This window comes from Mauremys reevesii, linkage group 1, assembly GCF_016161935.1.
Source record: "Mauremys reevesii isolate NIE-2019 linkage group 1, ASM1616193v1, whole genome shotgun sequence".
Lineage (NCBI taxonomy): Eukaryota > Metazoa > Chordata > Testudines > Geoemydidae > Mauremys > Mauremys reevesii.
Window position 1 is genome coordinate 122,890,493 of NC_052623.1, and position 23,072 is coordinate 122,913,564.

At 38.1% G+C, this 23,072-nt stretch overlaps 1 protein-coding gene and 1 long non-coding RNA gene across 3 annotated transcripts in view; one reads left to right on the forward strand and one right to left on the reverse strand.

Annotated features, from left to right (window-relative positions):
• The window catches only part of TMEM131 (transmembrane protein 131), a 161,136-nt gene that overhangs the window by 19,772 nt on the left and 118,292 nt on the right, over positions 1-23,072 (reverse strand). The window contains exons 23-35 of one of the 2 annotated variants that reach the window (XM_039543093.1): positions 20,954-21,092; positions 20,706-20,815; positions 20,156-20,222; positions 18,437-18,588; positions 17,646-17,788; positions 16,175-16,361; positions 14,730-14,915; positions 12,663-12,821; positions 11,346-11,941; positions 5,112-5,287; positions 3,798-3,925; positions 2,131-2,255; positions 1,797-1,955 (exon numbers count right to left, since the gene is read on the reverse strand). In XM_039543093.1, the coding sequence (XP_039399027.1) occupies positions 1,797-1,955; positions 2,131-2,255; positions 3,798-3,925; positions 5,112-5,287; positions 11,346-11,941; positions 12,663-12,821; positions 14,730-14,915; positions 16,175-16,361; positions 17,646-17,788; positions 18,437-18,588; positions 20,156-20,222; positions 20,706-20,815; positions 20,954-21,092 (2,327 nt within the window). The remainder of the gene's footprint in view (positions 1-1,796; positions 1,956-2,130; positions 2,256-3,797; positions 3,926-5,111; positions 5,288-11,345; positions 11,942-12,662; positions 12,822-14,729; positions 14,916-16,174; positions 16,362-17,645; positions 17,789-18,436; positions 18,589-20,155; positions 20,223-20,705; positions 20,816-20,953; positions 21,093-23,072) is intronic. The other variant, XM_039543102.1, reaches the window with a different exon arrangement.
• Positions 12,927-17,401, forward strand: LOC120407460. Its single transcript, XR_005599987.1, has 3 exons — positions 12,927-12,940; positions 13,769-13,858; positions 16,861-17,401. It is a non-coding gene; the product is annotated as an uncharacterized LOC120407460 (long non-coding RNA).

Sequence of the window (23,072 nt, forward strand, 5' to 3'; positions counted from 1 at the left end):
AAAAAGCTGTTTATCATTTTTACTAAAACACCAGGTGAACAAACTTCGGTGAAAATAAAGTTTTCCAAGAATTTTGCCAGTCAACCTTTTCCACAGTTCTAGTTCTCAGCGCTTTGTTTAAACGCTTTGTTGGTTTTTTTTTAAATCTCTTAAAGGTTAATAATTAATGCAGAAAAAACATAGCTAGATCCAGAACCAGATTTAGTCTACAACAGGAGGAGATTTCTGAATTGTCAGCGAAAAAATTGATGCACACTGCAGCACATGAAGCCCATACTGATATAGTTGCTAATTAAAACTGCTGCAGGACTGTACATCAGACCTATATAGGAATGTCTTTGGTGATATAGTTTTGGGATAGTGAACTGGAGCAAAGGCAGCAGGTAGTTTATTTACAAAATGAATTAAAGCAGGATATGAAAAGCATGGAATGGGTAGAGAAAGGTGTATCTTTAAACCCGCCTCCATTTCCCCAATTAAAAATTTCCTATTTTCCTCCATTGTGTGTAGCCTTAGCATCACACTCGACCATAAACTGTTATTCTACCAAATCACCTACATCTGACAATCATCCCCTCTACACATCCCTGACTTAGCTCCATCTCTGCTGAAAGTTTCATCCATGCCACTTAGCTCCTATCACACTGACCTTTTCCTATGGTCTTCATTAGTGCCTGCTTGCTCAATGCAGAAGGCTGCTGCTTCTCTCTTACACACCTAGGAAGTGGAACCATGTCCATCCCCCCTACTCCAGAACTAAAGCTCCCTATTATCTTCCAACGTTTTGTGGCTGAAACTCTCAGTCCAGGGAAGATGAATATATAGGGGCAGGAAGGCAAAAACCAAAACCAACAAATGCTACTATAATCACTACAAGAGGCACATGTTTACTTCTAAAGCAATCTGTGCCAGCAGTGGCAAAGATCTTCCTCAGAAAGTGGAATCAAGCAGGAACTCTGCATTTCACAATTTCCTCCCCTCCACTGTTGGCATAAAGCCAGGTTTGATTGTTTCTCTGGTTTCACGCCCTGCCCTGAAGTATCAGTCATCAGTTGGATCCAAACACAGCCCTCAAAGCCTGACTGCATAACAAATGATTGAGGTGTAGCATTTGGCTTCAAGTTGGAGGGAAACCTGTCCCTGATCCCACCAGAATACTCTCATCTTGTATTATTCATATCTATACGCTTTTTTGGGGATACAGCTTGGATAGAAGACTCAGACAAAGCTGGTTTGTACTGCAGGGGAGGGGAATAAGATTCTAAACCTTTTTAGTAAGCTCTTTGGGAGAGGGACTGCTTCTATTATGTCTGTACAGAACTGAGCATGAGGTGGTCTTGGTTCTTACTGGGGGCTCTGGCTGCTACTGAAATGCAAGTAGTAATAGTGAGTAGTTCCATCTAATAAATGCTCTCTGGTTACTTCAGATGTTCTCATTATTGCTTCCCTAGGATATGCAAATTGGCTAGTTTTAACCTCAGCTGTAATGGACCTGACAAAATGGAGCCCACATTTCAAAAGAATGGTGCATTCTGTTTTCAGACGATCGCCAATTCTCAGCTTTCGCACCATTCTGCCCATTGCTAAAGAACTGTGGAAAAATCAAGGTTCTACCCCTCATTTTCAGACCTCCACACTAGCACTAGATTCTGTCAAAATGGGGACCACTACAGAAAAAACAGGAACAGGATTGTGTGGGGAGGGAGAATGGGAAGATTTAAAGAAGAATCACAACAAACAGTCCTTGCTGTTTTGCAGAACACTGTAGCCTCCTGTTGTACAGTAACTGTACTTACAGCTGCCTGCTTTGTGAAGTGGCACCGAGTCCCACTCTGGTGGTGGAGAATCTTTTTCCCCTTCTGAACTGCTGGTATTGCCTAATTCCTGTCCAGAGCCACTGGGGAGAAATTTTGCTAGTGCTGATGGCCTGCTGTCCATTAACTTATTGTTTGGACCTGTACAAAAAAACAGAGCAAGCCACAGCCATTAAGAGATGCACTTCTTTCTCCTTGTGCAGAGATCTAGAAGCTAGAACTCTAAAAACTGAAAATTAAAAAAACCACTTGTGTAATTTAACAAAAATCCTCCAAACCCCAAAATATTTGTTTAAGAGCAACTGGTATATTGTACCTCTTGTTTTCGGGAGGTTTCTTGATTTGGACCCATTTATCAGCATGTGCTGAAGAGACATCTTGGATGAAAAGGTTTTGCGCTGTTTATTTTCCAGTGGGGGAGTATATGGTAACTCCAAGGAACTAAAGTGAAAACATGAACACAGATTTATTCTTTGTTGCTGGGTGAAGTATTGCAGAGGAGTTTCACGTATATACACGCCGTGTAGTTTTATACAAGTCTGGTCTTCTCCGACTTGCCTCATTACTCCCCTGACTTTAGTCCATCCTGACTGCAGCTGCCAAGATCATCTATTCCTACTGCTCTAAGCCTCCTCTTCTCTTTGAATTTCTGCATTGGCCTTCCTTGTTTATGTCAAGCTTCTCCTCCCATTCAAAGTTCTCCATAACTGTAACTCTGCCTTTGTCTACATCTCTGCCCTCATCTCCTCCTACACGTCACTGCACTCTCACGCACCCAAATCCCTGGGTGCCTTATCACCCCATCTGTCTCCTCCTTCAAACTCTCTCTCTATACTTTTTATGCTGCCGCCCCCATAGACTTATAATGGCCTCTAAACTAACCCACAGCTTCAAGAACCCACTGATTTTTTTCCACACTGGAGCTTTCTGATGGTACAAAACTGTCACAGCTAGGTAGGGGATGAGCTGTGATTGCCCCTCTTCTCCTGCTTTTTCTATTCTTACTAGCTCAAGCATTCCTGCCACTCCCATCATCCCATCTCGACTCCCAGTTAAACATTAAAGAACAACAAAACTGTTGCAACCAATAGCAAGCTCATTTGCCTGTATATTTTATTCTTAATCCCCAACCATTTGGACTGTAAACTCTTCAGGACAGGGGGAGTCAAACCCAACACAATTCTCAGTATGGCCTTTGGATGCGGTCATAATGTAAGTGTTTATTAATAAATACCTATCATTTGGAAAGCAAACAAAATATGATTGTGGTAAAAGAAAGAGGGGAGACTATATAAAGCAGCATTTTCAGAAGTAGTCTGAAGGAAATCAGTGTATACACTCACTCTAGATTTCTGCTAGTCTAGTATTTACTTGCCACAACCCCTGCGGGAACACACAAATTAATATTCTGCGTTTCATCTATTATACAATTCAGAGGTGTGGCATTTGTGATTTTATAAAACTCCCCAGGTGGAGTGTCAGAAAGAAATGGGTGTAGTAAGACTAAACCTCTGTCAGCACAGATGATGCAGAGGCACAGTAAAAATCATTCTAGCACCAGACGAGAGGAAGAGGTAGCAGTGACTATAATTCCACCAAGAGTATCTGATATCAACCACAGGTGTGACCCGTGTACTTTATTACGTAGTTGCAACACTTGATGGAATGTTGGCCATATCGTTTTTTCTATATGAAGTTCATTACCAAAAGCGTCACATTAGTGCAGTTGATTCACTGCTCAAGATCTAGCATGTATCTCAATGATGCACAGCATTCCTGGCAGATGTTTCCTTACGTTTACAAAACAGATATTCTCCAACATCAGGAAGGAAGACAAGTAAGGTTAGCCACTGTCACAGGTAGGATTTTCTGAGCAGGCTGGCAGCCCAAAGCCTTGAAGATCACAGAAAGCTCCACCTTAACATTTCCCCTTCAAGCATAAAGCCTTCCTAACTAGGAGGAGATCCTTATAATTATGCTCACCTTGATTTCACATCTGCTGGAATTTCTTTCTTGATATTTGATAGTTTTTTCCCTCTCTGTTTTATTTGGAATATTTCACTTTCATGCTTTTCTGGCATGGCTTGTTTTCCCTTTTGCTTTTCTGGTTCCTACAAAAGCCAACACACAGTAACACAGAAGACATTAAGAATAGTAACTGAAGGATCCTGCTTCAATAAAAACCAGAGAGAGAAAGTGGCATCAGCAATTGTGAGCAATTTGCATAATGGATGACAACATTTCAACACTCAATAGTGACCATGCCTCTCCATCCCGAAAGTGATGCCTATCAAAAGGTGGTTGACTTTCCTAGAGGATTTTGGTCTCTGCTTATCCACAGAAACAGTACAGGATGGGAAGCAGCAGTGCGAACTTCCTCAGATTACCCTACTAATGGGCTTCAAACCTGATTTTTGGGGGGCCACTCTAGGAACATGAGGGTAGCTCCAACTCCATGTTCATTCAGACCTTTAGTGAGACTGTTAAAAAGGATGCTGGTTATGGACTTTGGATGGAGATGGACAAGTCAGTTCATATAGGTCACTGATCAGTCATCAGAGGATGGTAACTTTCTGTCATTGATGACCTGGGCTGCATTTGACAGACGACCCAAAACTGAAGTGGTTCCATATCTCAACTAGATAGGATGCTTTTAAGCAAAGAAATAGCAAGTTCAAGCAACTTCACCATTTGAGTTATTTCTTCTCTTTCATTTTACAGACCCTCTGTGCTTTATGACAAAGGTGATATAAATTACACTGTCAAATTAATGACTAACCATCTTGCAAAGCAGAAACTGATCAAACCGAATCCTAAATATTTTAACATGTATTTAACCAGTTTTGATTTCAAAACAGCAGGATTCTAGCTGCAACAAATTCATCACATTAAAAACATGCCCAAAATTTAGCTCCGGCTTTCTGTTCTCCCCAATTAGTTTTATTTTGGTTTCATAATGCATGTTTTGAGACAAAACCATTATCATGGCCATCTGACCAATATACCAGTGGCTGAGATGCTGTAGTTGATTACCTAGCATCATTTGGTCCTGTGAGTGAAACAAGTTAGCAATGCAAGCACGTTTTAGTTCTCTTTTCTATAAGGGAAGAATCCGTTTACTTCTCAGAGAGATTTGGAAACAGGCTGCTTATTACTATTCTTGGCACCAGCGAACACAGTATAAGTAGCAGCTCCCACTATAAATGAATGTGTGTCAAAAGCAAAGCCATGCTTTCTACTTAGGTGAGCCACTATGTATCTGAGAAGAGTACCCTTCCCTCTCTAACGGCTCTGTACCTCCTTCAGGAGTGGTTCTGTGTCTGGATTGGAGGTTTCTGTGGTGGTTGAAGAACTGTCATCATCTGCCAAAGAATCTTTCAGTTCATCCTCCTGTTGCTTTCCCTTTCCTCTTCTCTCCTTTTCCTCCCTCTTCTTCTGTGATTTAGATTTGCGCTGAAACGGTTTCCCTTTCCCTAGGGAGATAAGGGCAGCTCCAGATTATTAGCAGCTGTGCTCCAAGACTGGGAGTGTTTTGCACTACTTTGTGCACTGAAAAACAATCCATCACTAAGCCTCCCAAGCCAGCTGCAGCTCTTAGTTCAAGGAGAATTGGACTGCCATAGCATTTGCATCTTTTTTCTCATACGGTGGTTAAAAGTGCAACTTCAGACCTTTGCTGATATGTCTTTATACCACTTCACTTCATCTAAACAAGTCATGTCAAACCTAAAGGACTCTGACCAATACTAACACTCATACATTTACTCCCGCAGATCCTACCAACATTACCCGCCTTCCACAGACACTGGCCACTTAGGCATACATAGTTCTCCTCTGTGACTCTTTGCTACCATGTGACTGGAGTTCTGTTTGAATGTTTAGTATTAGAAATTTCACCATGTAAGACTGATTTTGACAATCACTTCAGAAACCACTATGAATGTTTTATCACCTAACAAACAAATGAGAAATGGAACTGCTCTGCAGACTTCTGTTGTGCATTTTTTGTTTGAGAATTGCAGTAATTTGATGGAGAGTATTTACAAATATTACAAGGTTCTTATGAGAGGATGTAACAAGTATGCCGGGGGATACCGATTAAACATCAATCGGTCTTCAGCATATTTTGTTCTCTCCATCTTAAATTTTAATACTTAAAACTAAATTTGATGTCCTACATTTTAAGCCCAAATGTTTTGAATGTTATTACAGGCCCAAACAGGAAAAGTGTGTTAAAAAATCCATGGACTTATCTATAAAGTTAGTTGTAACAGTTAAGATCACCCACCAGTCTCTACAACAAATGTATATATAAAGAGGAACTAATTATATTTAAATATACTTATTTCTTTTTGGTTTCTCTCAATTTCAGATTGAAGGTGCCTGAGCTCAGGGAAATTTACTGAGGGGATAGATTCAAAGGAGCATCATCTACAGATCTACCAAAATCCTGCCAGAACTCTTGGTAGACAAAATACTACGGTATGTCTTGGACTCTTGGGCAAGGGAAATGAGTTAACATCATAAAGAGCATCAATATGGAGCAACTTTAAAAACAAAAACAAACAAATCCGCACCTGTTGCTAAACACCTTCATCTTGATCTATAGGCTTCTCTCGCCATTACCTCTAGTTATTCCCTTACTACTTTCTGTCAGCCATCCACTACAATACCTTTTAATAAGATCCTGCTCAGATGCGGGCTTTAAGACTAAATGCATTCACTTATAAGCCATATTGTCTACATACTGCTGTTTTGTTTTTTAATATTTTGAGAGAAGACCAAATTCAGCTCTAGTAAATGGGTGCAATTTTAATTGAGATTTGTCTGCTTATGTTGGAACTGAATCTGGTTCATAATGGTTGTTGCCATATTTCATCGTGTAAAACTTTTTGGAATAAAGGTTATATGAAAAATACTACACAAAATAAGGTTCTGACCCTGAAGACACTTAGTTGTGAAGAGAGCCCCATTGTGCAAAGCTGTACCCGTGCAGTCTGTACCTATAAGCTAAACTTCTATTTTTCTGGGTATAAAAGTTAAAAACAAACACTGCAAAAGTTAATTTTAAATTCACATAATCTGAGAAGCTATTACTCCTAACATTAAACTGTAAAATAGTTACTAGAAACCTTCAGGAAATATATTAAAACATTTTTGCAAACCTAATGATTGACTTCTCTTCCTCCTAGATCTGGCTATTCATTATCACAATTGAGACGGTTGAAAAAACACAAGTTACACATCAAGCAAGGTTCATTCTAGCATCCAACAATGGTTGGAAGAAAACAGTCTACTTTAAAAAAAGTTACATTTCTCTCAGGAAATTTCCCCTTGCTTTTATTAGTTACTAATATTGGGGGGAAAATTCTCAATATTTAGTTATGTCTCTAGACAAAGTTTTGTCAAAGGCACAAACTAAATAAGGACAGATTTTAAAGGTATTCTGATGCCTAAAGATCCATATAGGTGCTTCTGAAAATCAAACTAGGTAGCTAACTGCATATTTAGGAACCTAAATACCATTAAAAGCCTGGCTCACATTATCAGTGTCTCCTGTTCAGGAAAACGTTAATGTAAAAAATAGAAAAGTTGGTAGGGGTACTAAAGATCAGATGTATATGAAACCACCTTGAACTTTTGTGTTTTTAAAAGTAGATTTCAAGTTGACTGTGCTTCTTTAACAGATGTACATTAACTAATGAAATCTCTATTGATTTGTTACAAGAGACCTTGTTAAATGGGTAATTTAGAGCTAGGTCAAATTTGGCCCAAAATTTAGGTTTTGTAAAGGCACACATACTTATCAAACATTAGAGTAATTGATTTAAAACTTAGCATGACTTGAAATATTTTCATGAAAAGAAAAAAAATGTTGACTGTAAACAATACACCGCTACCCTGATATAACGCGGTCATGGGGAGCCAAAAATCCCTAGTGCATTATAAGTGAAACGCCGTTATATCGGTGTAGTGGTGGCAGGGCTGCAGCGGTGATTTGGGGAGCCCCAGGCCCTTTAAATTGCTGGCGGAGCCCTGCTGACGCAGACCTGGGGTAGCAGCGGCAGGGCTCCAGCGGTGATTTAAAGGGCCCAGGGCTCCCTGCAGCCACCCATGGCCCTTTAAATCGCCAGCCCAGCCCCATTGCCATAGCCCCGGGGTAGCAGCAGCAGGGCTCTGGCGGTGACTTAAAGGGCCCGGGGCTCCCCACAGGAGCCAGAGCCCCAGATGCTTTAAAGCGCTGCCCAAGCCCCGCTGCTGGAGCCCCAGGGTAGTGGCAGCAGGGCTCCGGCGGTGACTTAAAGGGCCCGGGGCTCCCCGCAGCAGCCAGAGCCCTGGATCCTTTAAAGCGCCACTGGAGCCCCACTGCTACTGCGCTATATGCGAACCCGTGTTATATCGGGTTGCGTTACAGCGGGGTAGCAGTGTACTTTTAACAAAAATAACCCTTGTACGGTTTGCTTCATTGTGTTAGGGCACAAGAATCTGAAACTGGGAAAGTCTATTCACCAGATAAATGTTTAAAAATTCCATTCATTTTTATAGTAAATTATTAGTAGGGTAGGTAAGTATGCAGTGGCCATGTTGGTCCCAGGATATTAGAGAGACAAGTTAGGTGAGTTAATATATTTTATTGGACCAACTTATTATGGCTTATCCACTAACCCCCACTTTTTGTCCTATGACTCCAGAGGTCTTAACAGGCCACTCTATCTTGAATGGTGCATTACAATATATAAGTAATAATTACTTATGCTAAACAATCTGTTCAACCTTGCAGTTTTGCTGTGAGGTTGGGAGCTCCTTTCCCAGATCTGAAGAAGAGCTCTGAGTGGCTCGAAAGCATGTTTCTTTCAACAGAAGCTGGTACAATAAAAGACATTACCTCACCTACCTTCTCTCTCTAGGATAAGAAAGGAAATTTGTTTAATACACATTTTCACTCTGATAATGCTCTCAAATACTGTATGACCCCTTAAGAGTCTGGTTCCTCTATAATGGAACGAATTTCTCTATTTTGATATTTTTTTTTTCACGTTAGAACACCACATTCTGGATACAACAGTATTTGATCAATCCTACATAAACATTTGAACAAAATCAAACATTCAAAAAGTTGCTGTCAAACTGCATCTTTCATACTAATAAACTCAGTGATCTGTTAAAAAAAATAATAATCAGGATTTCCCAAAGCAACACGTTTTCATGGGTGCTGACCAATCAGAATCTAGTTCTATCAACCTGACGTGATTGAACATTCCTAAGCTTTCATATACAGAGAAGTTATATAATTTTAGGTGATGAAATTGCTCTCTTGGGTATAACCTCTTGAAATTATACTTATGACAAAAAAAATCCTGTATTTTTTCTTGTGCAATTTCATGTAACAGAATCAGACAAGGTCCTGATAGTTCACAAACAAACTTCAGACTTTGAGAGTGTACTATCACTGAAGGACTAGTTTATAGACTGAGAAACAGCTGCCGCAAGACTTTACAAAAGTGATACTCCTTAGCTAGATACCACGGTACAAATTTTATTTCATAAGAGGCTGATTATGCAAACATTTGGGTACATGCATAGTTACATGCACAACTGCTTGAAGAATCGGGCCCCAATTTTTTAAAATCTAAGTCCTAATGGATGAAGCAAATATCTCAATGAAAAAATTTAAAAAAGTGTATTACAGGAAGATTGGAAATGGACAAGTTTTATCATGTATTGCACTGAGTTTTTATCATTCAAATTGTATAACTCAAAACTGTATAGTAAATATTAGTTTTGTGTAGACTTTTCTAAGGATGAAGGGCTTTTTATAAATAAATGCGTTTTGTTGGTTTGGGAAGATGAAAAGTTAACACCATAAAACTGCTAGTCTGAAAGCAAAGAAAAATATAAAAGCATCCATTGTAGCCTCACTCCCAAGCAGAAATGACCAAGGCTACTAAAGGGATTTTTTTTATAGAAGTATGGACTTATCTGAAGGTGTTTAGAATTAGGAAAAAAAGTTACAAGAGAAAAAATGGACACGTGTCTTATAAATGATTCATTAGGAGTTATGTGAAATGTTCTAACTTCATTTAGACTTCTGCTGAAACTGTTAGACAAACTAGCAAGTGATTACGCAGTGCATACTGCTTGGAAAATGGGTAAATAAAGACTTGATAACCAGCACTCTCAATATTTAGGAACAACTATTTTCATCCTAAACATGTTAAGATAATCTTCCAATATACAAATTGCTGAGAATTGTTCCAACCAGGAACCAGATATGAAAATGGTAGTTAAATCATACTAGCCATTCATTTGTTAAAAGACAACAATTTTGTTTCCAAGTCTTAAGAAATAAAAAGTATAGTCTCCATAGTTCCACTAGACCCTGATACTGCTGGAATCCTAGATGCATCTCATTCATAAGCACAGCCAACACTTTCCATCCAGCAGGAATATTTAATACCATCTGTCCATAACAATGTTGTGTTAGTCTGCTGTATTTTTTAATGATTACAATACAAGTTTAAATTGCTTTATCTGTTGTGATTACACAGTCATTTTAGGGTTTCTAACCGTATCTTCTGTTCTCTTCCCCCACCTATGTCCATCTCCAATGAATTTTATATAGCGTGCATGAAAGGCATCAGCAATATTCCATGTAAACAATACTGCCTAAATGAATCCCCCCTCCCAAAAAAACCCCAAACCAAACAAACCACTAAAAAGAATACTAGATTTAAATTTGTAACTAGGGTGATGCATCAGAGATGTGTGTGTTAGACTCAACAGGCTAATTAGAAAACAGTTTTGGACAATCAGTGTAATCAAAAGCTACACTAACGAAATATTTACAGCATGAGGATAAATTTCTATTAATAATCTCAAAATTTGTTTTGAAAATTGTATAAAATCAAAACACCATGATGTATGTACTTCAAGAGCATTTGAGAAATCAAAAGGTGCACATATAAACAACTCCACAAGCACCCTGGCTTCAAGATTAACACACTTTATAAAAAATAAAATCAAGCAGGTGCCATTTATTAACTTGTCAACCTCCTAACATCAAGGATTTTCTGTCACAACTGCAAGTGCTAGGCATGAAGAATTCCATTCTGACAGTACTGTATTGATTCACTATCCTCCACTTTTCAGTTTTCATAATAAACTAGGGCAACCACCCTCCTTTCCCAAAACTAACTGTTTTAAATTACCAAAACTAACTGTTTTAAATTACTACTAAATTACTACTAAGGCTAAAAGGACTGAAGCCAGAAGAATACAGTAGTAATTTAAAAAGATTTCTAAATATATTTTATATACACACACACCCACACCCCACCCGGTTTTCAGTAAAAACCTATCTCATATAAAACTTGCAAATGAAAGTTTATCCAATGTTGAATGGGCAATTCCAGTATTATCAAGTGACAGAAAGGAAGTGTATTAACCCTACTCAGGATCATGCATGAAGCTCTGGTACTCTTTGGCTGTCATAATGTGCCATCCGTATTAAGCAAAGCAGAGTTGTATTACCTTTGTTTTTTGTTACTGGAGATGGGGGCTGCTCTGTAAACACATCTGGGGATGGGGACTCTGGGTGGTCAAACTCTTTGTCCATAGTTTCTATCAGACCAGCGATATCTGAATCCTCTGAGCTGTGCCTTGTGTTGCTGGTACATTCTGGGTGTGAAGGGTTAAGAAGTGGTGATTGTGGCAAAGAACTTTCAGTCTGTTGCTCTTGTTGCTGAGGCACTGTTGGTGTCGGCTGTTGTGAATGCTGCTCTAAGAGAACTTGAGCATGTTGCTGGTTTGTTTGCTGGTTCTGCTTTGCCCCCCTGGATCTTCTGCCTGCTGTATGATTCTGAGCTATAACACCTGAATCCAGGATAAGGGAACTGCCTCTGTTAGATGACTGCATGGAAGCTGTCTGTAGGGAAGTCCTGCTAGCAACGTTTGAATTGTTTTTAGATTTGGCATTTTCAATATCAGCTGAATTTCTATTGCTGTGCAGATGTGCTGTTGGATTGCATTGCTTGTGACTTCCTGCACTGGATCGTGATGAGGAACCACCTGCTCCATAGATTCCTCTGGAGGAACTGTGATTAGAGTCCGATCCAGGTGCATTCAAGCTGGAAGAAGAGCAAGTGTGTTCAAATATACAGTAAGTGTATATTCCTCTACATAAGAAGAGTTATTACATCAATTAGTAATCCTGAACTACACAGTTCTTGGCTTATTTATCACAGAAACGTAACATGAAAACTCCCTTAAAGCTCAACTGACAAGTCAGTAATACTTAATATCCATTATTCACTTATTTACATTTTTGGACAAATCACAGCAACAACACATAGTACACGTGAGAAGGAATACTGGTGTGGGGAGTTTCTTTTTCAAATAAAGCCCTAGGAGGCCCGGGGAGGTCTATTTTTTGTAAAGGTATAGGCAAGGTCCAGACTCCAGAGAAACATTTTTCACATTGCAACAAGTAGTAGTAGTAAATGAAAAGATTTCAGTCTATTCAAAAGTATCTGGCAGTCCAGATTTCGGCCATGGTCCCCCTACTGACTACCTCTGCCCTAGGCAGAAAGCCTTAAGGAGAGACACTTTTGCCCCAGTCTGTTGCATTATACACTTTCTGTTTTTCTAACAGGTAGTATGTAATTTACTATGTTGATTTTCACAGAAAAAGTAGGAATTCCTCCACCCTCCCCACACTATTTGGATGCCCTCTTAAGTTATTGCTAAATTACCAGCTCCTTTTGTTAGGAGGGTGACCCTGATTAGTCTCCTGTACTAGGAAGAAACGTTCCTTTCCAAGTGGCCTTATTCAAATGTGTGTGTACTTACTTTCCGTCAGATGAAATTCCAACTATTCTCCTGAGATCAAATGGCCTTCCCATATCAAAGGGAGGGTTTGATGCCTCAAAGGACAGGCGCCTCCTGAATGGCTCCCAAATTCCTTGAGCATCTAAATATGCTGTTCCAATTACCAAGAGAAAGAGTACACTATAGGGAATAGAAGTAAAAAAAAGCATTGATTTTGTCGTCATCGTTTTAGGGGTGGTGAGGCTGAATGCAACCAGGCAAAGAAGATGCATCTTCTGCCAACAAATCAAAAGTAAAAGGTGAACAATACCCAAAAAAGCAATTGTATATGTTGCTCTAAAGAGCAAAATCCCAGCATGACACACACACCTATTTAACCCCTCAATGTACACATATTATTATGGGATTTACAATTAAAGTGCAAAGACAAGATATACACATGATCCCCAAACCAAAAAGCTATGGAAAAAAGTTTCTGAAGCAGAAGTTAACTTGTTTCAAATCAGCATGGTCTCGTCTCCTTCTTCCAAATTTTTGACAGCTTCTTGATATTTCCATTGAGTGAAATGAAGTACCAATTCACAAAAAAGTTTTCCAGAAAGATGCAATAAAAGAGTTAAGGAAAACAGATTAATCAAACAGGGAAACATCTCCAGATAAATTCATCAATACTCTATATAAGAGGGCAGAATTTTGGCCTTAGCTACTGTTTCCTGTCAAAACCACACTGTCAATGGGGGAAAGAGTGAGAGAGATGAGGGGAGGAGCACAGGTTAGCATCTGATTTAATGCACAGAAAACTGCAGAAATTGTAATTCTTGGGTAAAAATGCCATTGTGTAATTAAAATATACTAGATGGACTAAAATATTGTCAACAGATTTAGTGTGCAGACTAAAAGTACTATTGAATACACACAGCAAGTAATTGTACTGAGAGAAAAAAAAGTGTTTATATAACACACTGTTGCTTGAGTAAAAAAAAAAGTTCTCTTCTGTTTCCATCATTCAATTCTTATTTTTACAGTTTTACTGTTGATATTTTAGCTATACTCAGTCATTAGTGTTTCAATATAGTGAAATTGCAAAACAAATTTATTTTCATTTCTGTTTGTAACTACAATATAAGGACTATATTAAGAAATGGGGGAGGTACTGGACTGAAAGTCAAGAGACCCAGATTCTACACCCAGCTTTGCCACCGATCTGAGCTGTGACCGTGAGCAACTTACTTCACCTCTGTGTGCATCTCTCTCTCCCGCTACATTCTTTGTTTTATCTATTTAGATTGCAAGCTCTTCCTGGAAGGGACTATCTCACTACGTGTTTGTACGCTGCCTAGCAAAATGTGCTTTGTTGTCCGGTGTATTCATATGCTATTATGTAACCTCACTAACTGATGGTACTCTATTTTAAATGTTTTACATATGACTCAACAGTGCCCTCCAGGTTCTCAGAAATTCCATTATTAGTATCACCAGTTGTCTATCACATATAAAGGTGGCAGCAGAATTAAATCATTCAAAAGGCATTTGCAGCTAAACTCATTTAAGTCACTGTTTCATATCTCCCTAAGGTGCTGCACTGTGGAAGAGCGACTTCTCACCTCCAAAAGAAGCCATGTTTAACGTTGCCTCAATTCATAACTTATCATAGAATATTAGGGTTGGAAGGGACCTGAGGAGGTCATCTAGTCCAACCCCCTGCTCAAAGCAGGACCAATCCCCAACTTGGTTCAAGTCTGGCTTAGTTACAGCTATAAACAATCACACATCATCATGGTTAATAGGAGTGCAATATTTGATCTTAGCAAAGATGTTCTGGGCAAACATATGCTGTATTTTGCACTAGTTTTTCCACAGAAAGTTAGAATTCCCAACGTCATGGTGTTAGCACAAAATCCACAGTAGTTTGCACCTGTTTGTTCTTAATTTCATCTTACCATAATACAATTTTACATCAATTACCAATTGCACTGTATACAAAATGTATCCTAAATTATACTAAAATCAAAGCATCTACACCCTTTGTATTTTGTATTCAAACTCAGACAACTCCATGTACATTATGCAGGTACAAGCAACTCATACCTCATTATTCCTGAGATGATTATGTACAGTGCCAGCTCCCAACTGGGTCTGGGCAGGGCTTCTGCACATGTTGCTAACATATGATATGGAAGAGATGCATTCAATACAAATATAAATTCAGAACCTCCTGCTGTAATGAACTTCAGTTCACGAATGACTCTGGAAGCAGTGAAATCTGGTGTAAACCTGAAAAAGTAAACGCAGATTGTTACACCTGTCCATATTTTAAGACTAAATCCAGTAAGACAGTTTTAAGTTCTAAATAATTTGCATTATTCATCCTTTTCGTATTTTAAAAAGATAATAGCGACTGCAATGGCTGTAATTTGAGGAGGTTTGCTGAAACTGACTGAAACAGTAAGATGATCACTAGTCTCCCAGACACCTTAGCCAAATAGTACCTTAAGAGACAATGAAATCAGTCTCTAAGTACATACATAGAAAGAATATATTCTGTAAGAGGGAAGGCCTAGAATTAAGCCAATACCAGAGAGCAGATTTATCTAGCAGATGAAGCCAACTAGATAAAATGGTTGGAATTAAATTTGGACCCATTTTTTTCCATTAAGAAAAAAAATCAAACTAAAATTATGCAAAAAATGCAAAATTTAAGAGCAACAGTAATTAAGCAATGAAACAGATTACCAAGAAAAGTGGAAACTTTGTCACTTCATCTTCAAGTCAAGACTGAATATCTTTCTAGAAAGCTATGCTGTAGTCTCATCACTAATTGTTGAGCTTGACGCAGGTATTAATGGGTGAAATTCTATGGCCTGTGTCATGCAGCAGGCCAGACTAGTTAGAGTGCTCCTTTACTGTCTTAAATTCTATGAATTTTTAGTAAAGGCTAATCAATTAGTATACAAAAGAAGCATTAAATACAACCAGGGCCCAAAGATAATTTTTGGAGCAGAGGGGTCCTTTCTGTAGCCAATTCTTGATTAAAACACCCACTACAATTTCAGTCAGTGCAGTATACACAAAGCCTGCAGGGTTAAAATGCTGTACATTATGATAGGGGCACTCATAATACATAGATGGATCCTTTTCAGTACACACTGCAATTAACCAAAAGGATATGTTCATCTATGTCTATATTCTACGATATCCTGAATGAAGTTGTCTTAATATGCAACTGTTTATACAGTTCCAAGTTTACAGCAAACTGTTTTATGACCAGTAAATACAACACTGTACTCAGCTGTGAAATCTCTTTAATAGGCTCTTACAAACAGTTTGTTCCACTTTTAGAAAGGAAAGGAAGTTTCACAATTTTTGTTCATACAGAAGAAAATTAAGCAACTCAAAGTTTAAATGAAGAAAAATGATTTAATCAACACTGATTTCTTACTGAGTAAAGCTTTGTACATACATTTTCTAATGCAAGAGTATGCTCAGATGATCTACATGAGGAAAATGGCCTCACTCTTCAACAATGTACTTACAATATGACAATGTCTTTAGAGGCATTGGCACTTAGTGAAAACTCTTGACAGTTAACAACTTTAAATCCATATCCTTCACATGTATATCCACTGATTTCCATGGACTTCACATTAATCTGAAGCTGTCCTGTGTTCTCCACTTTGAATGTTCTTTTCAATGTGAAATTTGGTTCTTTTAATTTAATTTCTAAAAAGATATAGAACAAAGCAATTAGGACTGTGTTAAGCCACTATAGTGCAGTAAATTCATTATCTACAAAAAATGCTTGCAAAGTTCTGTTAGTACCATCCTCACTTTAAGCCCAACAGAGATACTAGAAAATACATGCATCAGGGAAGTGGTGGGTGGTCAAAGTGCTGACCTTTGGACAAGATGTTAAAACAGAGGTCTCTGCAAGCAGTGTCAGATGGCTATCAAGTAGAATGTTTTTTGTCCAATTCCAGAGCATTCTATTCCCTCACAAAAAACCTGGAGAAAGCTAATCTATTAAGACTCATATTGCTTATAACCCGCCCCCCCCATCTGTGTAGTGGTGTAAACTATTGTTCACTGTGTCTACTTTGCTTCTGTACACAGTTCCTGTACTAGTAGCATTTAACTGAATCTTGTAAACATTACTTTCAGATAGTATGTGTAGTATTATCTGTACTCGAACACTAAATTCTTTTCTATCCTGAAAATAAAGCTCATGGGTGACATCAAAGACACTGAAGTCAGCATCATTAAGAGGAATATCGCCTTTTAAGAATTTACTCTGCTAGTGGAAAACCAATGTGAGGCACGTTTAGAGGTAGAATCTGAGTTTTGAACTTCAACTGAGTTTTCTACACATCACTCAATTGAGAAGGGTTTGTAAGACCATCCATCAAGAAATACTATGGATCTCTGGCAAAGGCTGAGGGACAAATCATCTTGATTAGTTCTTCAGCCCCAATTCCTCTACCTCTACCTTCCCTGCCCCCTACACAAATTGTTCGCGTGGAGGGCTGCTAAAGGACTCAGGAAGACAGAGGGCTGGTTGCTGCCTTGGTTCAACTATTCTCCGACTGAGAGATCCAGGGCCATTGTAGTGGGTTTTCTGTTAATTTTTAAGAGCAAGAGTGAAGACAGACAAAAGTGAGGTTATATAGCCTCTAGTATCCATCACTTTAAACTAAAGTAACATTGGACAGACCTTTATCTGTATATTTACATTTCTTAATCAATCTGTTTACAATGGCAAAATGCCCAAGACACTATGAAAATAAAAAATTTTGCTCAGAAATATTGCTTGTATATTGAAATACAGTATTTGTCAAGGTACATCAGCCACAAGTTCACATATTTTACATATTTGTAGAGATTCATTTCATCTAGACGTTATAAAACAGGAAAGTGGTATTTTCTAGTTACTGCAGATATTCGTAGTTGTGTACATCAGATGTCATGAGATTTTCTGTTCAGTGTAATAGGTCTTCATAGAATACTCACTTTCTGAACAGTCTTTTAATAATGATTCAGTGATCTTAAAACGTAATGAACTTCCTGGACCTGGAGGCTTGCCTGCAACCCTCAGGCTTTCAGTTGTTCCTTGGCCTTGTACCATTATAGCATCTATTACAGTCAAATTATTTCTGTATAAAGATAATAGGGGAAAGAAGAAACTTTTAGCAAAATAAATATGCACTCCACTGCTCTCTCAAACATGTTCACAAACTATATTACATTACCTCCCAATCCTAGAACAGTCTTATGTATATGAGTAATCTCACTCACAATTCCCATGCATAAGTGTTTGCAGGTTAGGGGCTGCAGTAACCAACACAAAGCATACTAAGCTTTAGTGAAGAAACTCAGGATTTAGTTATAAAATTTTATTAACACTTAGAACTGCAAATCTCCTACATGCTTCTTTCAAACAGTAAACACACTTATTTAAACTCTTGACTTCTCACAGCAAGAATATTTTAGGAAAAATAGTGTTTGACAAGTCCCTACTTTCAATACAAAAAAGTATAGATGAACTTGAAAAGAATCTAAACATCTTAATATAGAAAACATATCGGCAATACATGAATATTTGAAGATATGAACTGAATGCCTTTGACTGCTATAAATCATAATGTAATGTATACAAACTAAACCCATCATTCCAAACCTGGAGATTTCACAATTAATCTTGAAACAATGGGACAATTTATTGGTCACAAGTGGTCAAATATGTAACCTACACATAAATAAGAACCTAATTAACTCAAACCTAATTCAGAGACCTACCATACCTGATGATAATTAATGATGAAACAGTCTTATTAAGAACTGGAGTAAATTTTACTTTGACAGATTTTCGCTCTCCAGGCTTTAAAACTATGTTTAAAACCGAATGTCGAGATAGACCCTCTGCAAATCCTGTAGTGCTCTGCAATGGCTGAACCTTAAGACAATGAAAAATAAAAACCGCTTTTAAAAATTAGGGGATTTTGCATAGATTCCACTGAGTACATACAAACTATATTTTCTAAAAAATTCTTATATCAAAACATGCTTCCTGATGAAGTTGTTTAAATACTTAAGTAGCCTAGTTAAAGTCTTCTAATTCTCTATTAGACTTAAAGGGTAACAGAAAAAAAGTTCGTTTAAAAAATACACACAAACATTTATTCACAAGAGTGTCCACCATGAACTGGAAGTGCCCCAAATAGTCTTAAGTCAATGAGAGTTTGATCAGGCAAAAAGAACAGGTTGCAGCTGCTATTCTGCCACCAGTTGATATGCAACACTTGTTATTTTTAATTTTTAAGCTATCATAGCCTTTAACAGAAAAACAAGAGATCTACAGCACAAAAAAATCCTATATTTATTACCAAGTTCAAAGCAGTACAACTGGATTATTCACCACAAGCAATCTGAGCTACAAAACACTCACCTGGGTTCCTAAAACCCTCAGAGGACAGGGTATTCAGGGGGTTGTTTCATGTGCATCTCTAACACTAATATTATTACTTTGCAATTATATAGTGCTTCACATCTTCAAAGTGCTCTACAATTATTAAATCTTCAGAACACACTTTGAGGTAGACGGGTTAAGTATTACCAATGTAAAAGGAGGACAAATCTAATATTTCAAAAAATTTCTCAAGTGACCTTTTCCTGATCTTGATCTTACTGTAAGAAAACACTGATTTAGGAGACCATAGTAAAATAAGTCAGTGGTTCTCAACCAGGGGTCCGGGCCCCCTGTGGGGCCACAAGCAGGTTTCAGGGGGCCTGCCAAGCCCCACTGCATGGGGCTGAAGCCTACGGCCCTGAGCTCTGTCATCTAGGGCTGAAGCCTGAGCACCTTAGCTTTGCGAGGCGCTCTGTGGTGTGGAGTCCTGGGCTATTGCCCTGCTTGCTCCTCCCTAATGCCATCTCTGGCTTTTATATGCAGAAAAACAGTTGTGGCACAGGTGGGCCATGGAGATTTTATAGCATGTTGGGGGGACCTGAGAAAGAAGAAGGTTGAGAACCCCTGAAATAAGTAACTAGGTATAGCTTAGCTAAAAACTGACTAATTAGAGGGAAAAGAATAAATATTTACACATTCGAAGAGAACATCTGCTTAGGGGGATCACAAGTAAAATTTAGACTGTCAAAAAATTCTGAATGAAAAGTGAAGTGACAGATGCCCCACCACCTGGGTATTTAAAACTAGCATCCAATAATATACTGTATGGAATACTTATATAACAGTAAGGGGATGAATAAAATAAGCCAACAGATATTTTTCATCTTTAAATTCTATAATTACATAAAAGAATAAACATACTGGAAAAAAAGTTAAATTTGAATTACACACTAATCTTGCAGGAAAATTGCTCTGCAATTTCCATTAACATATCCAACAAACATCACATGCCATTCATAACTTTGAAGACTCTATGGCTGTATTTTTATTATACAATATTTGTGTGACTATGTAAAAACATTAGAAAAGAAGGAAGTGTTTTGAAATAACTTACAGAGTTTCTGGAAACCTGGAATTCTAGTGTCCTCAAATTGAAATTTGTTGACTTACTCAAGTTAAACCTAAAATATAAACATATACTTCTTACCAAACTATATTACAGTGAGATAGGATATACAGATATTTATGAAATTCACATAATTGACAATATGGCCTTTATAACAATTTCAAATAATTTATGGATTTCAACACTAACCAAAAGCACCAGGATTTATATTAAGATGACTATAACGAAGACTCCACAGATAAAATCGCCACTCATTTTTCTTATTTTGCTTGGTCTCTCCTTTCTCCACTCTGCATTCCAAAGAGGAAAATCTGAAGCATTTATTTAGCTCACCAGCTTTGCCCCAAACTGATGGCTGGCAATGAAAGTGTACTAAAGTGTCTTTACCTTTTCATTTCCCATTTATATTAAAGCTCTGAATTCTCTCTACAGCACAGCTGCTGTTGATAAATACTGCATTGATTTCCCCCCACCTCCCCGCAAGTAGCACATTTGGCATCAAAGCAAGAGGAGTTTAAATATTTCAAACAATACTTACCGCTCTATTAATTTGTCTACAAAAGATGATGGGTTGGAATACAGAGCTAAAGGAAGGAATTGAACATAGACAGGAACATCTGCTGGGTTTTCTAGAAGAATTTCTTCCTCCTATTACAAAAGCAACAATTTGACAAACATTTACATTCATATTAATTGTGAATATAGTGAACTTTTCCAAATATTAAGACCTATTTCAAACTATGCTCAGTCACTGTAAAATGATCCTATTAACACACACACACTTACTGATGAGCTGTTGGTATTGGTAAGTGGGAAACTTAAATGGCGTGGTGAACTGAGTATGGATGGCCAGGCCAGTTCGGCTGTGATTTTCAATATTACATCCTTCTGGAGATCTGTGTCCACTTCAAACATGGCACTCAATCTAGAAAAAAAAAAGTTATAAAATCCACCTTGTGATAGTGGAATGTCGATAGCCTAAAAAACAACAACAATTTAGTTAACTTTCCATGCACTCTAGAAAATGTAGAATTATTTTGGAATGCACTACTCTTCAATATATTTTTAAGTTTGTCAAACATTTGATCTTTACCTGAACTTACTGCTATTTCAGTTATAAGAAAAGGAAAGCACAAATGGGACAACACAACCACACTATCTGTGCTGTCACACCTTTGCAGAATATTCTATGCTTTCTTGTTTTGTTCCTCCCATGCCTCCTTCAATTACCAGAGTACTCTTTTGTTACAAAGGTGTTTTATGGTAGTGAGACTACAGTGGTGCAAAAAGAGAGTTAGAGTAAACAGCTACTGTTGAATCCTTTTCTAATACTGTTTGGCTATCCAGTGTGAACAGGGTCAAACAGCATTAAACCCATGAGTGGATATGCAAAGTTACTTCTATAAACATTAGCTGTTTTTAAACACTGGTCCAATATGGCATAGCTCCAGCTATACAGCTTCACAAACTGTCTATGTCATAAATACAGGACACACAGCGTGTGTCTATGTCATAAATACAGGAAACACAGTGAACCATGTTACAGCAATGCCAACTCCCACCATTTTATCACAAGTCTCAGGATATTTGGTGTTCTTCAGCGCCAGATCCTGGAGTCAGGTGATTTTAATGAAAGTTAAGTTTTTCACAAAGTTTCCAACTCCCATGGCTGCAGAGAAAAATCTTAATCTGACCTAAGTGAACCCTAAATGTCCAATCCAGAAAGTAAGTGAAAAGAATCTCATACAGAAGCTCCCCGACTTACGCAAGCATTCCGTTCTGGAACACCTTGCATAAGTCGAATTTTGCTAAGTCAGGAACGTATCTCCGACAATTATGCAAAAAAAAAAAGTGTGTACGGAATTTTTTCCGTAAGTCTGGATTTCTGTAAGTCAAGTTTGCGCAACTTGTTTTTATTTATGTTAAACTTCATGATTTAATGAAATCATGATTTATTGAGGCCTGAGTCATGATATTTGAATGCCTAGGGATGGCGGTACTGAGGATACATGTTTGCCCCCTGATGCAGTTGCAATTTGATTCCAATTTGAGACAGGGCATTAGCCATCTAGTCTAACTGGACTAAGCTGTTAAATTTTTCTGTATCCCTAATTCAGTTTTCCTCTTGCTCCAGTGATGGTCCCTTCTCTGGCCCAGCTGCTCAGTGCACTCACTCTTCTGAGCTCCGTCATGCTGAAAGGTGCAGAGCACAAGCTTAGGGAGGAAATGGAACTGAAGGATAAGTGTAATGAGTCGTCAGACCAGGCCAAAGAGATTCTCACCTAGTAAGGGACAGAGTAGCCCAACACCCAAATAAAACTTACTTACAGGCAGGTGGCAGTGCTGGAGGTATGGACAAAAAGCCAGGGTTCAATAGGTCTCAAGCTCTTCAGCCAAGGCCTTCTGTTGGCACGGCTTTAACACCAGTCAGGTCTGTCCAGTATTCAGACCGAGCATGCTCTATTCTTTGTTTAAAGTTTCTCTGTATTATTTGTTTCTTTAACTGAATGTAGAGGGCTTTACACATTCACTGTATCATGTAACTATCTGGAGATGTGTTTTCCTGTATTGCTTTCCCTCTTCCTCAAATATTCTAGCCTTTAATGTAAACTGCAAAAAGTAGATATCATCAGGGAATTCTGACAGGGTCATATTTCCCTTCCTTTAAGAGTTACTGTTGTGCTTTCCGAGGGATGTGGCAGGCACTTTTGTTATGCTGTTGATATAGTTCTATTGCAATATTTCAATACTTATGTTAAGTGTTTTGTGTTTTCACGAAGTCTAGAACATTAATAAAATCCAAGTTAAAATGGATATTATCACAATAAATAGGATCTCAAAAGCACTTTGCCAACATTAACTAATCCACACAATACCCTTCTGAGACATTGAACATATTATCCAC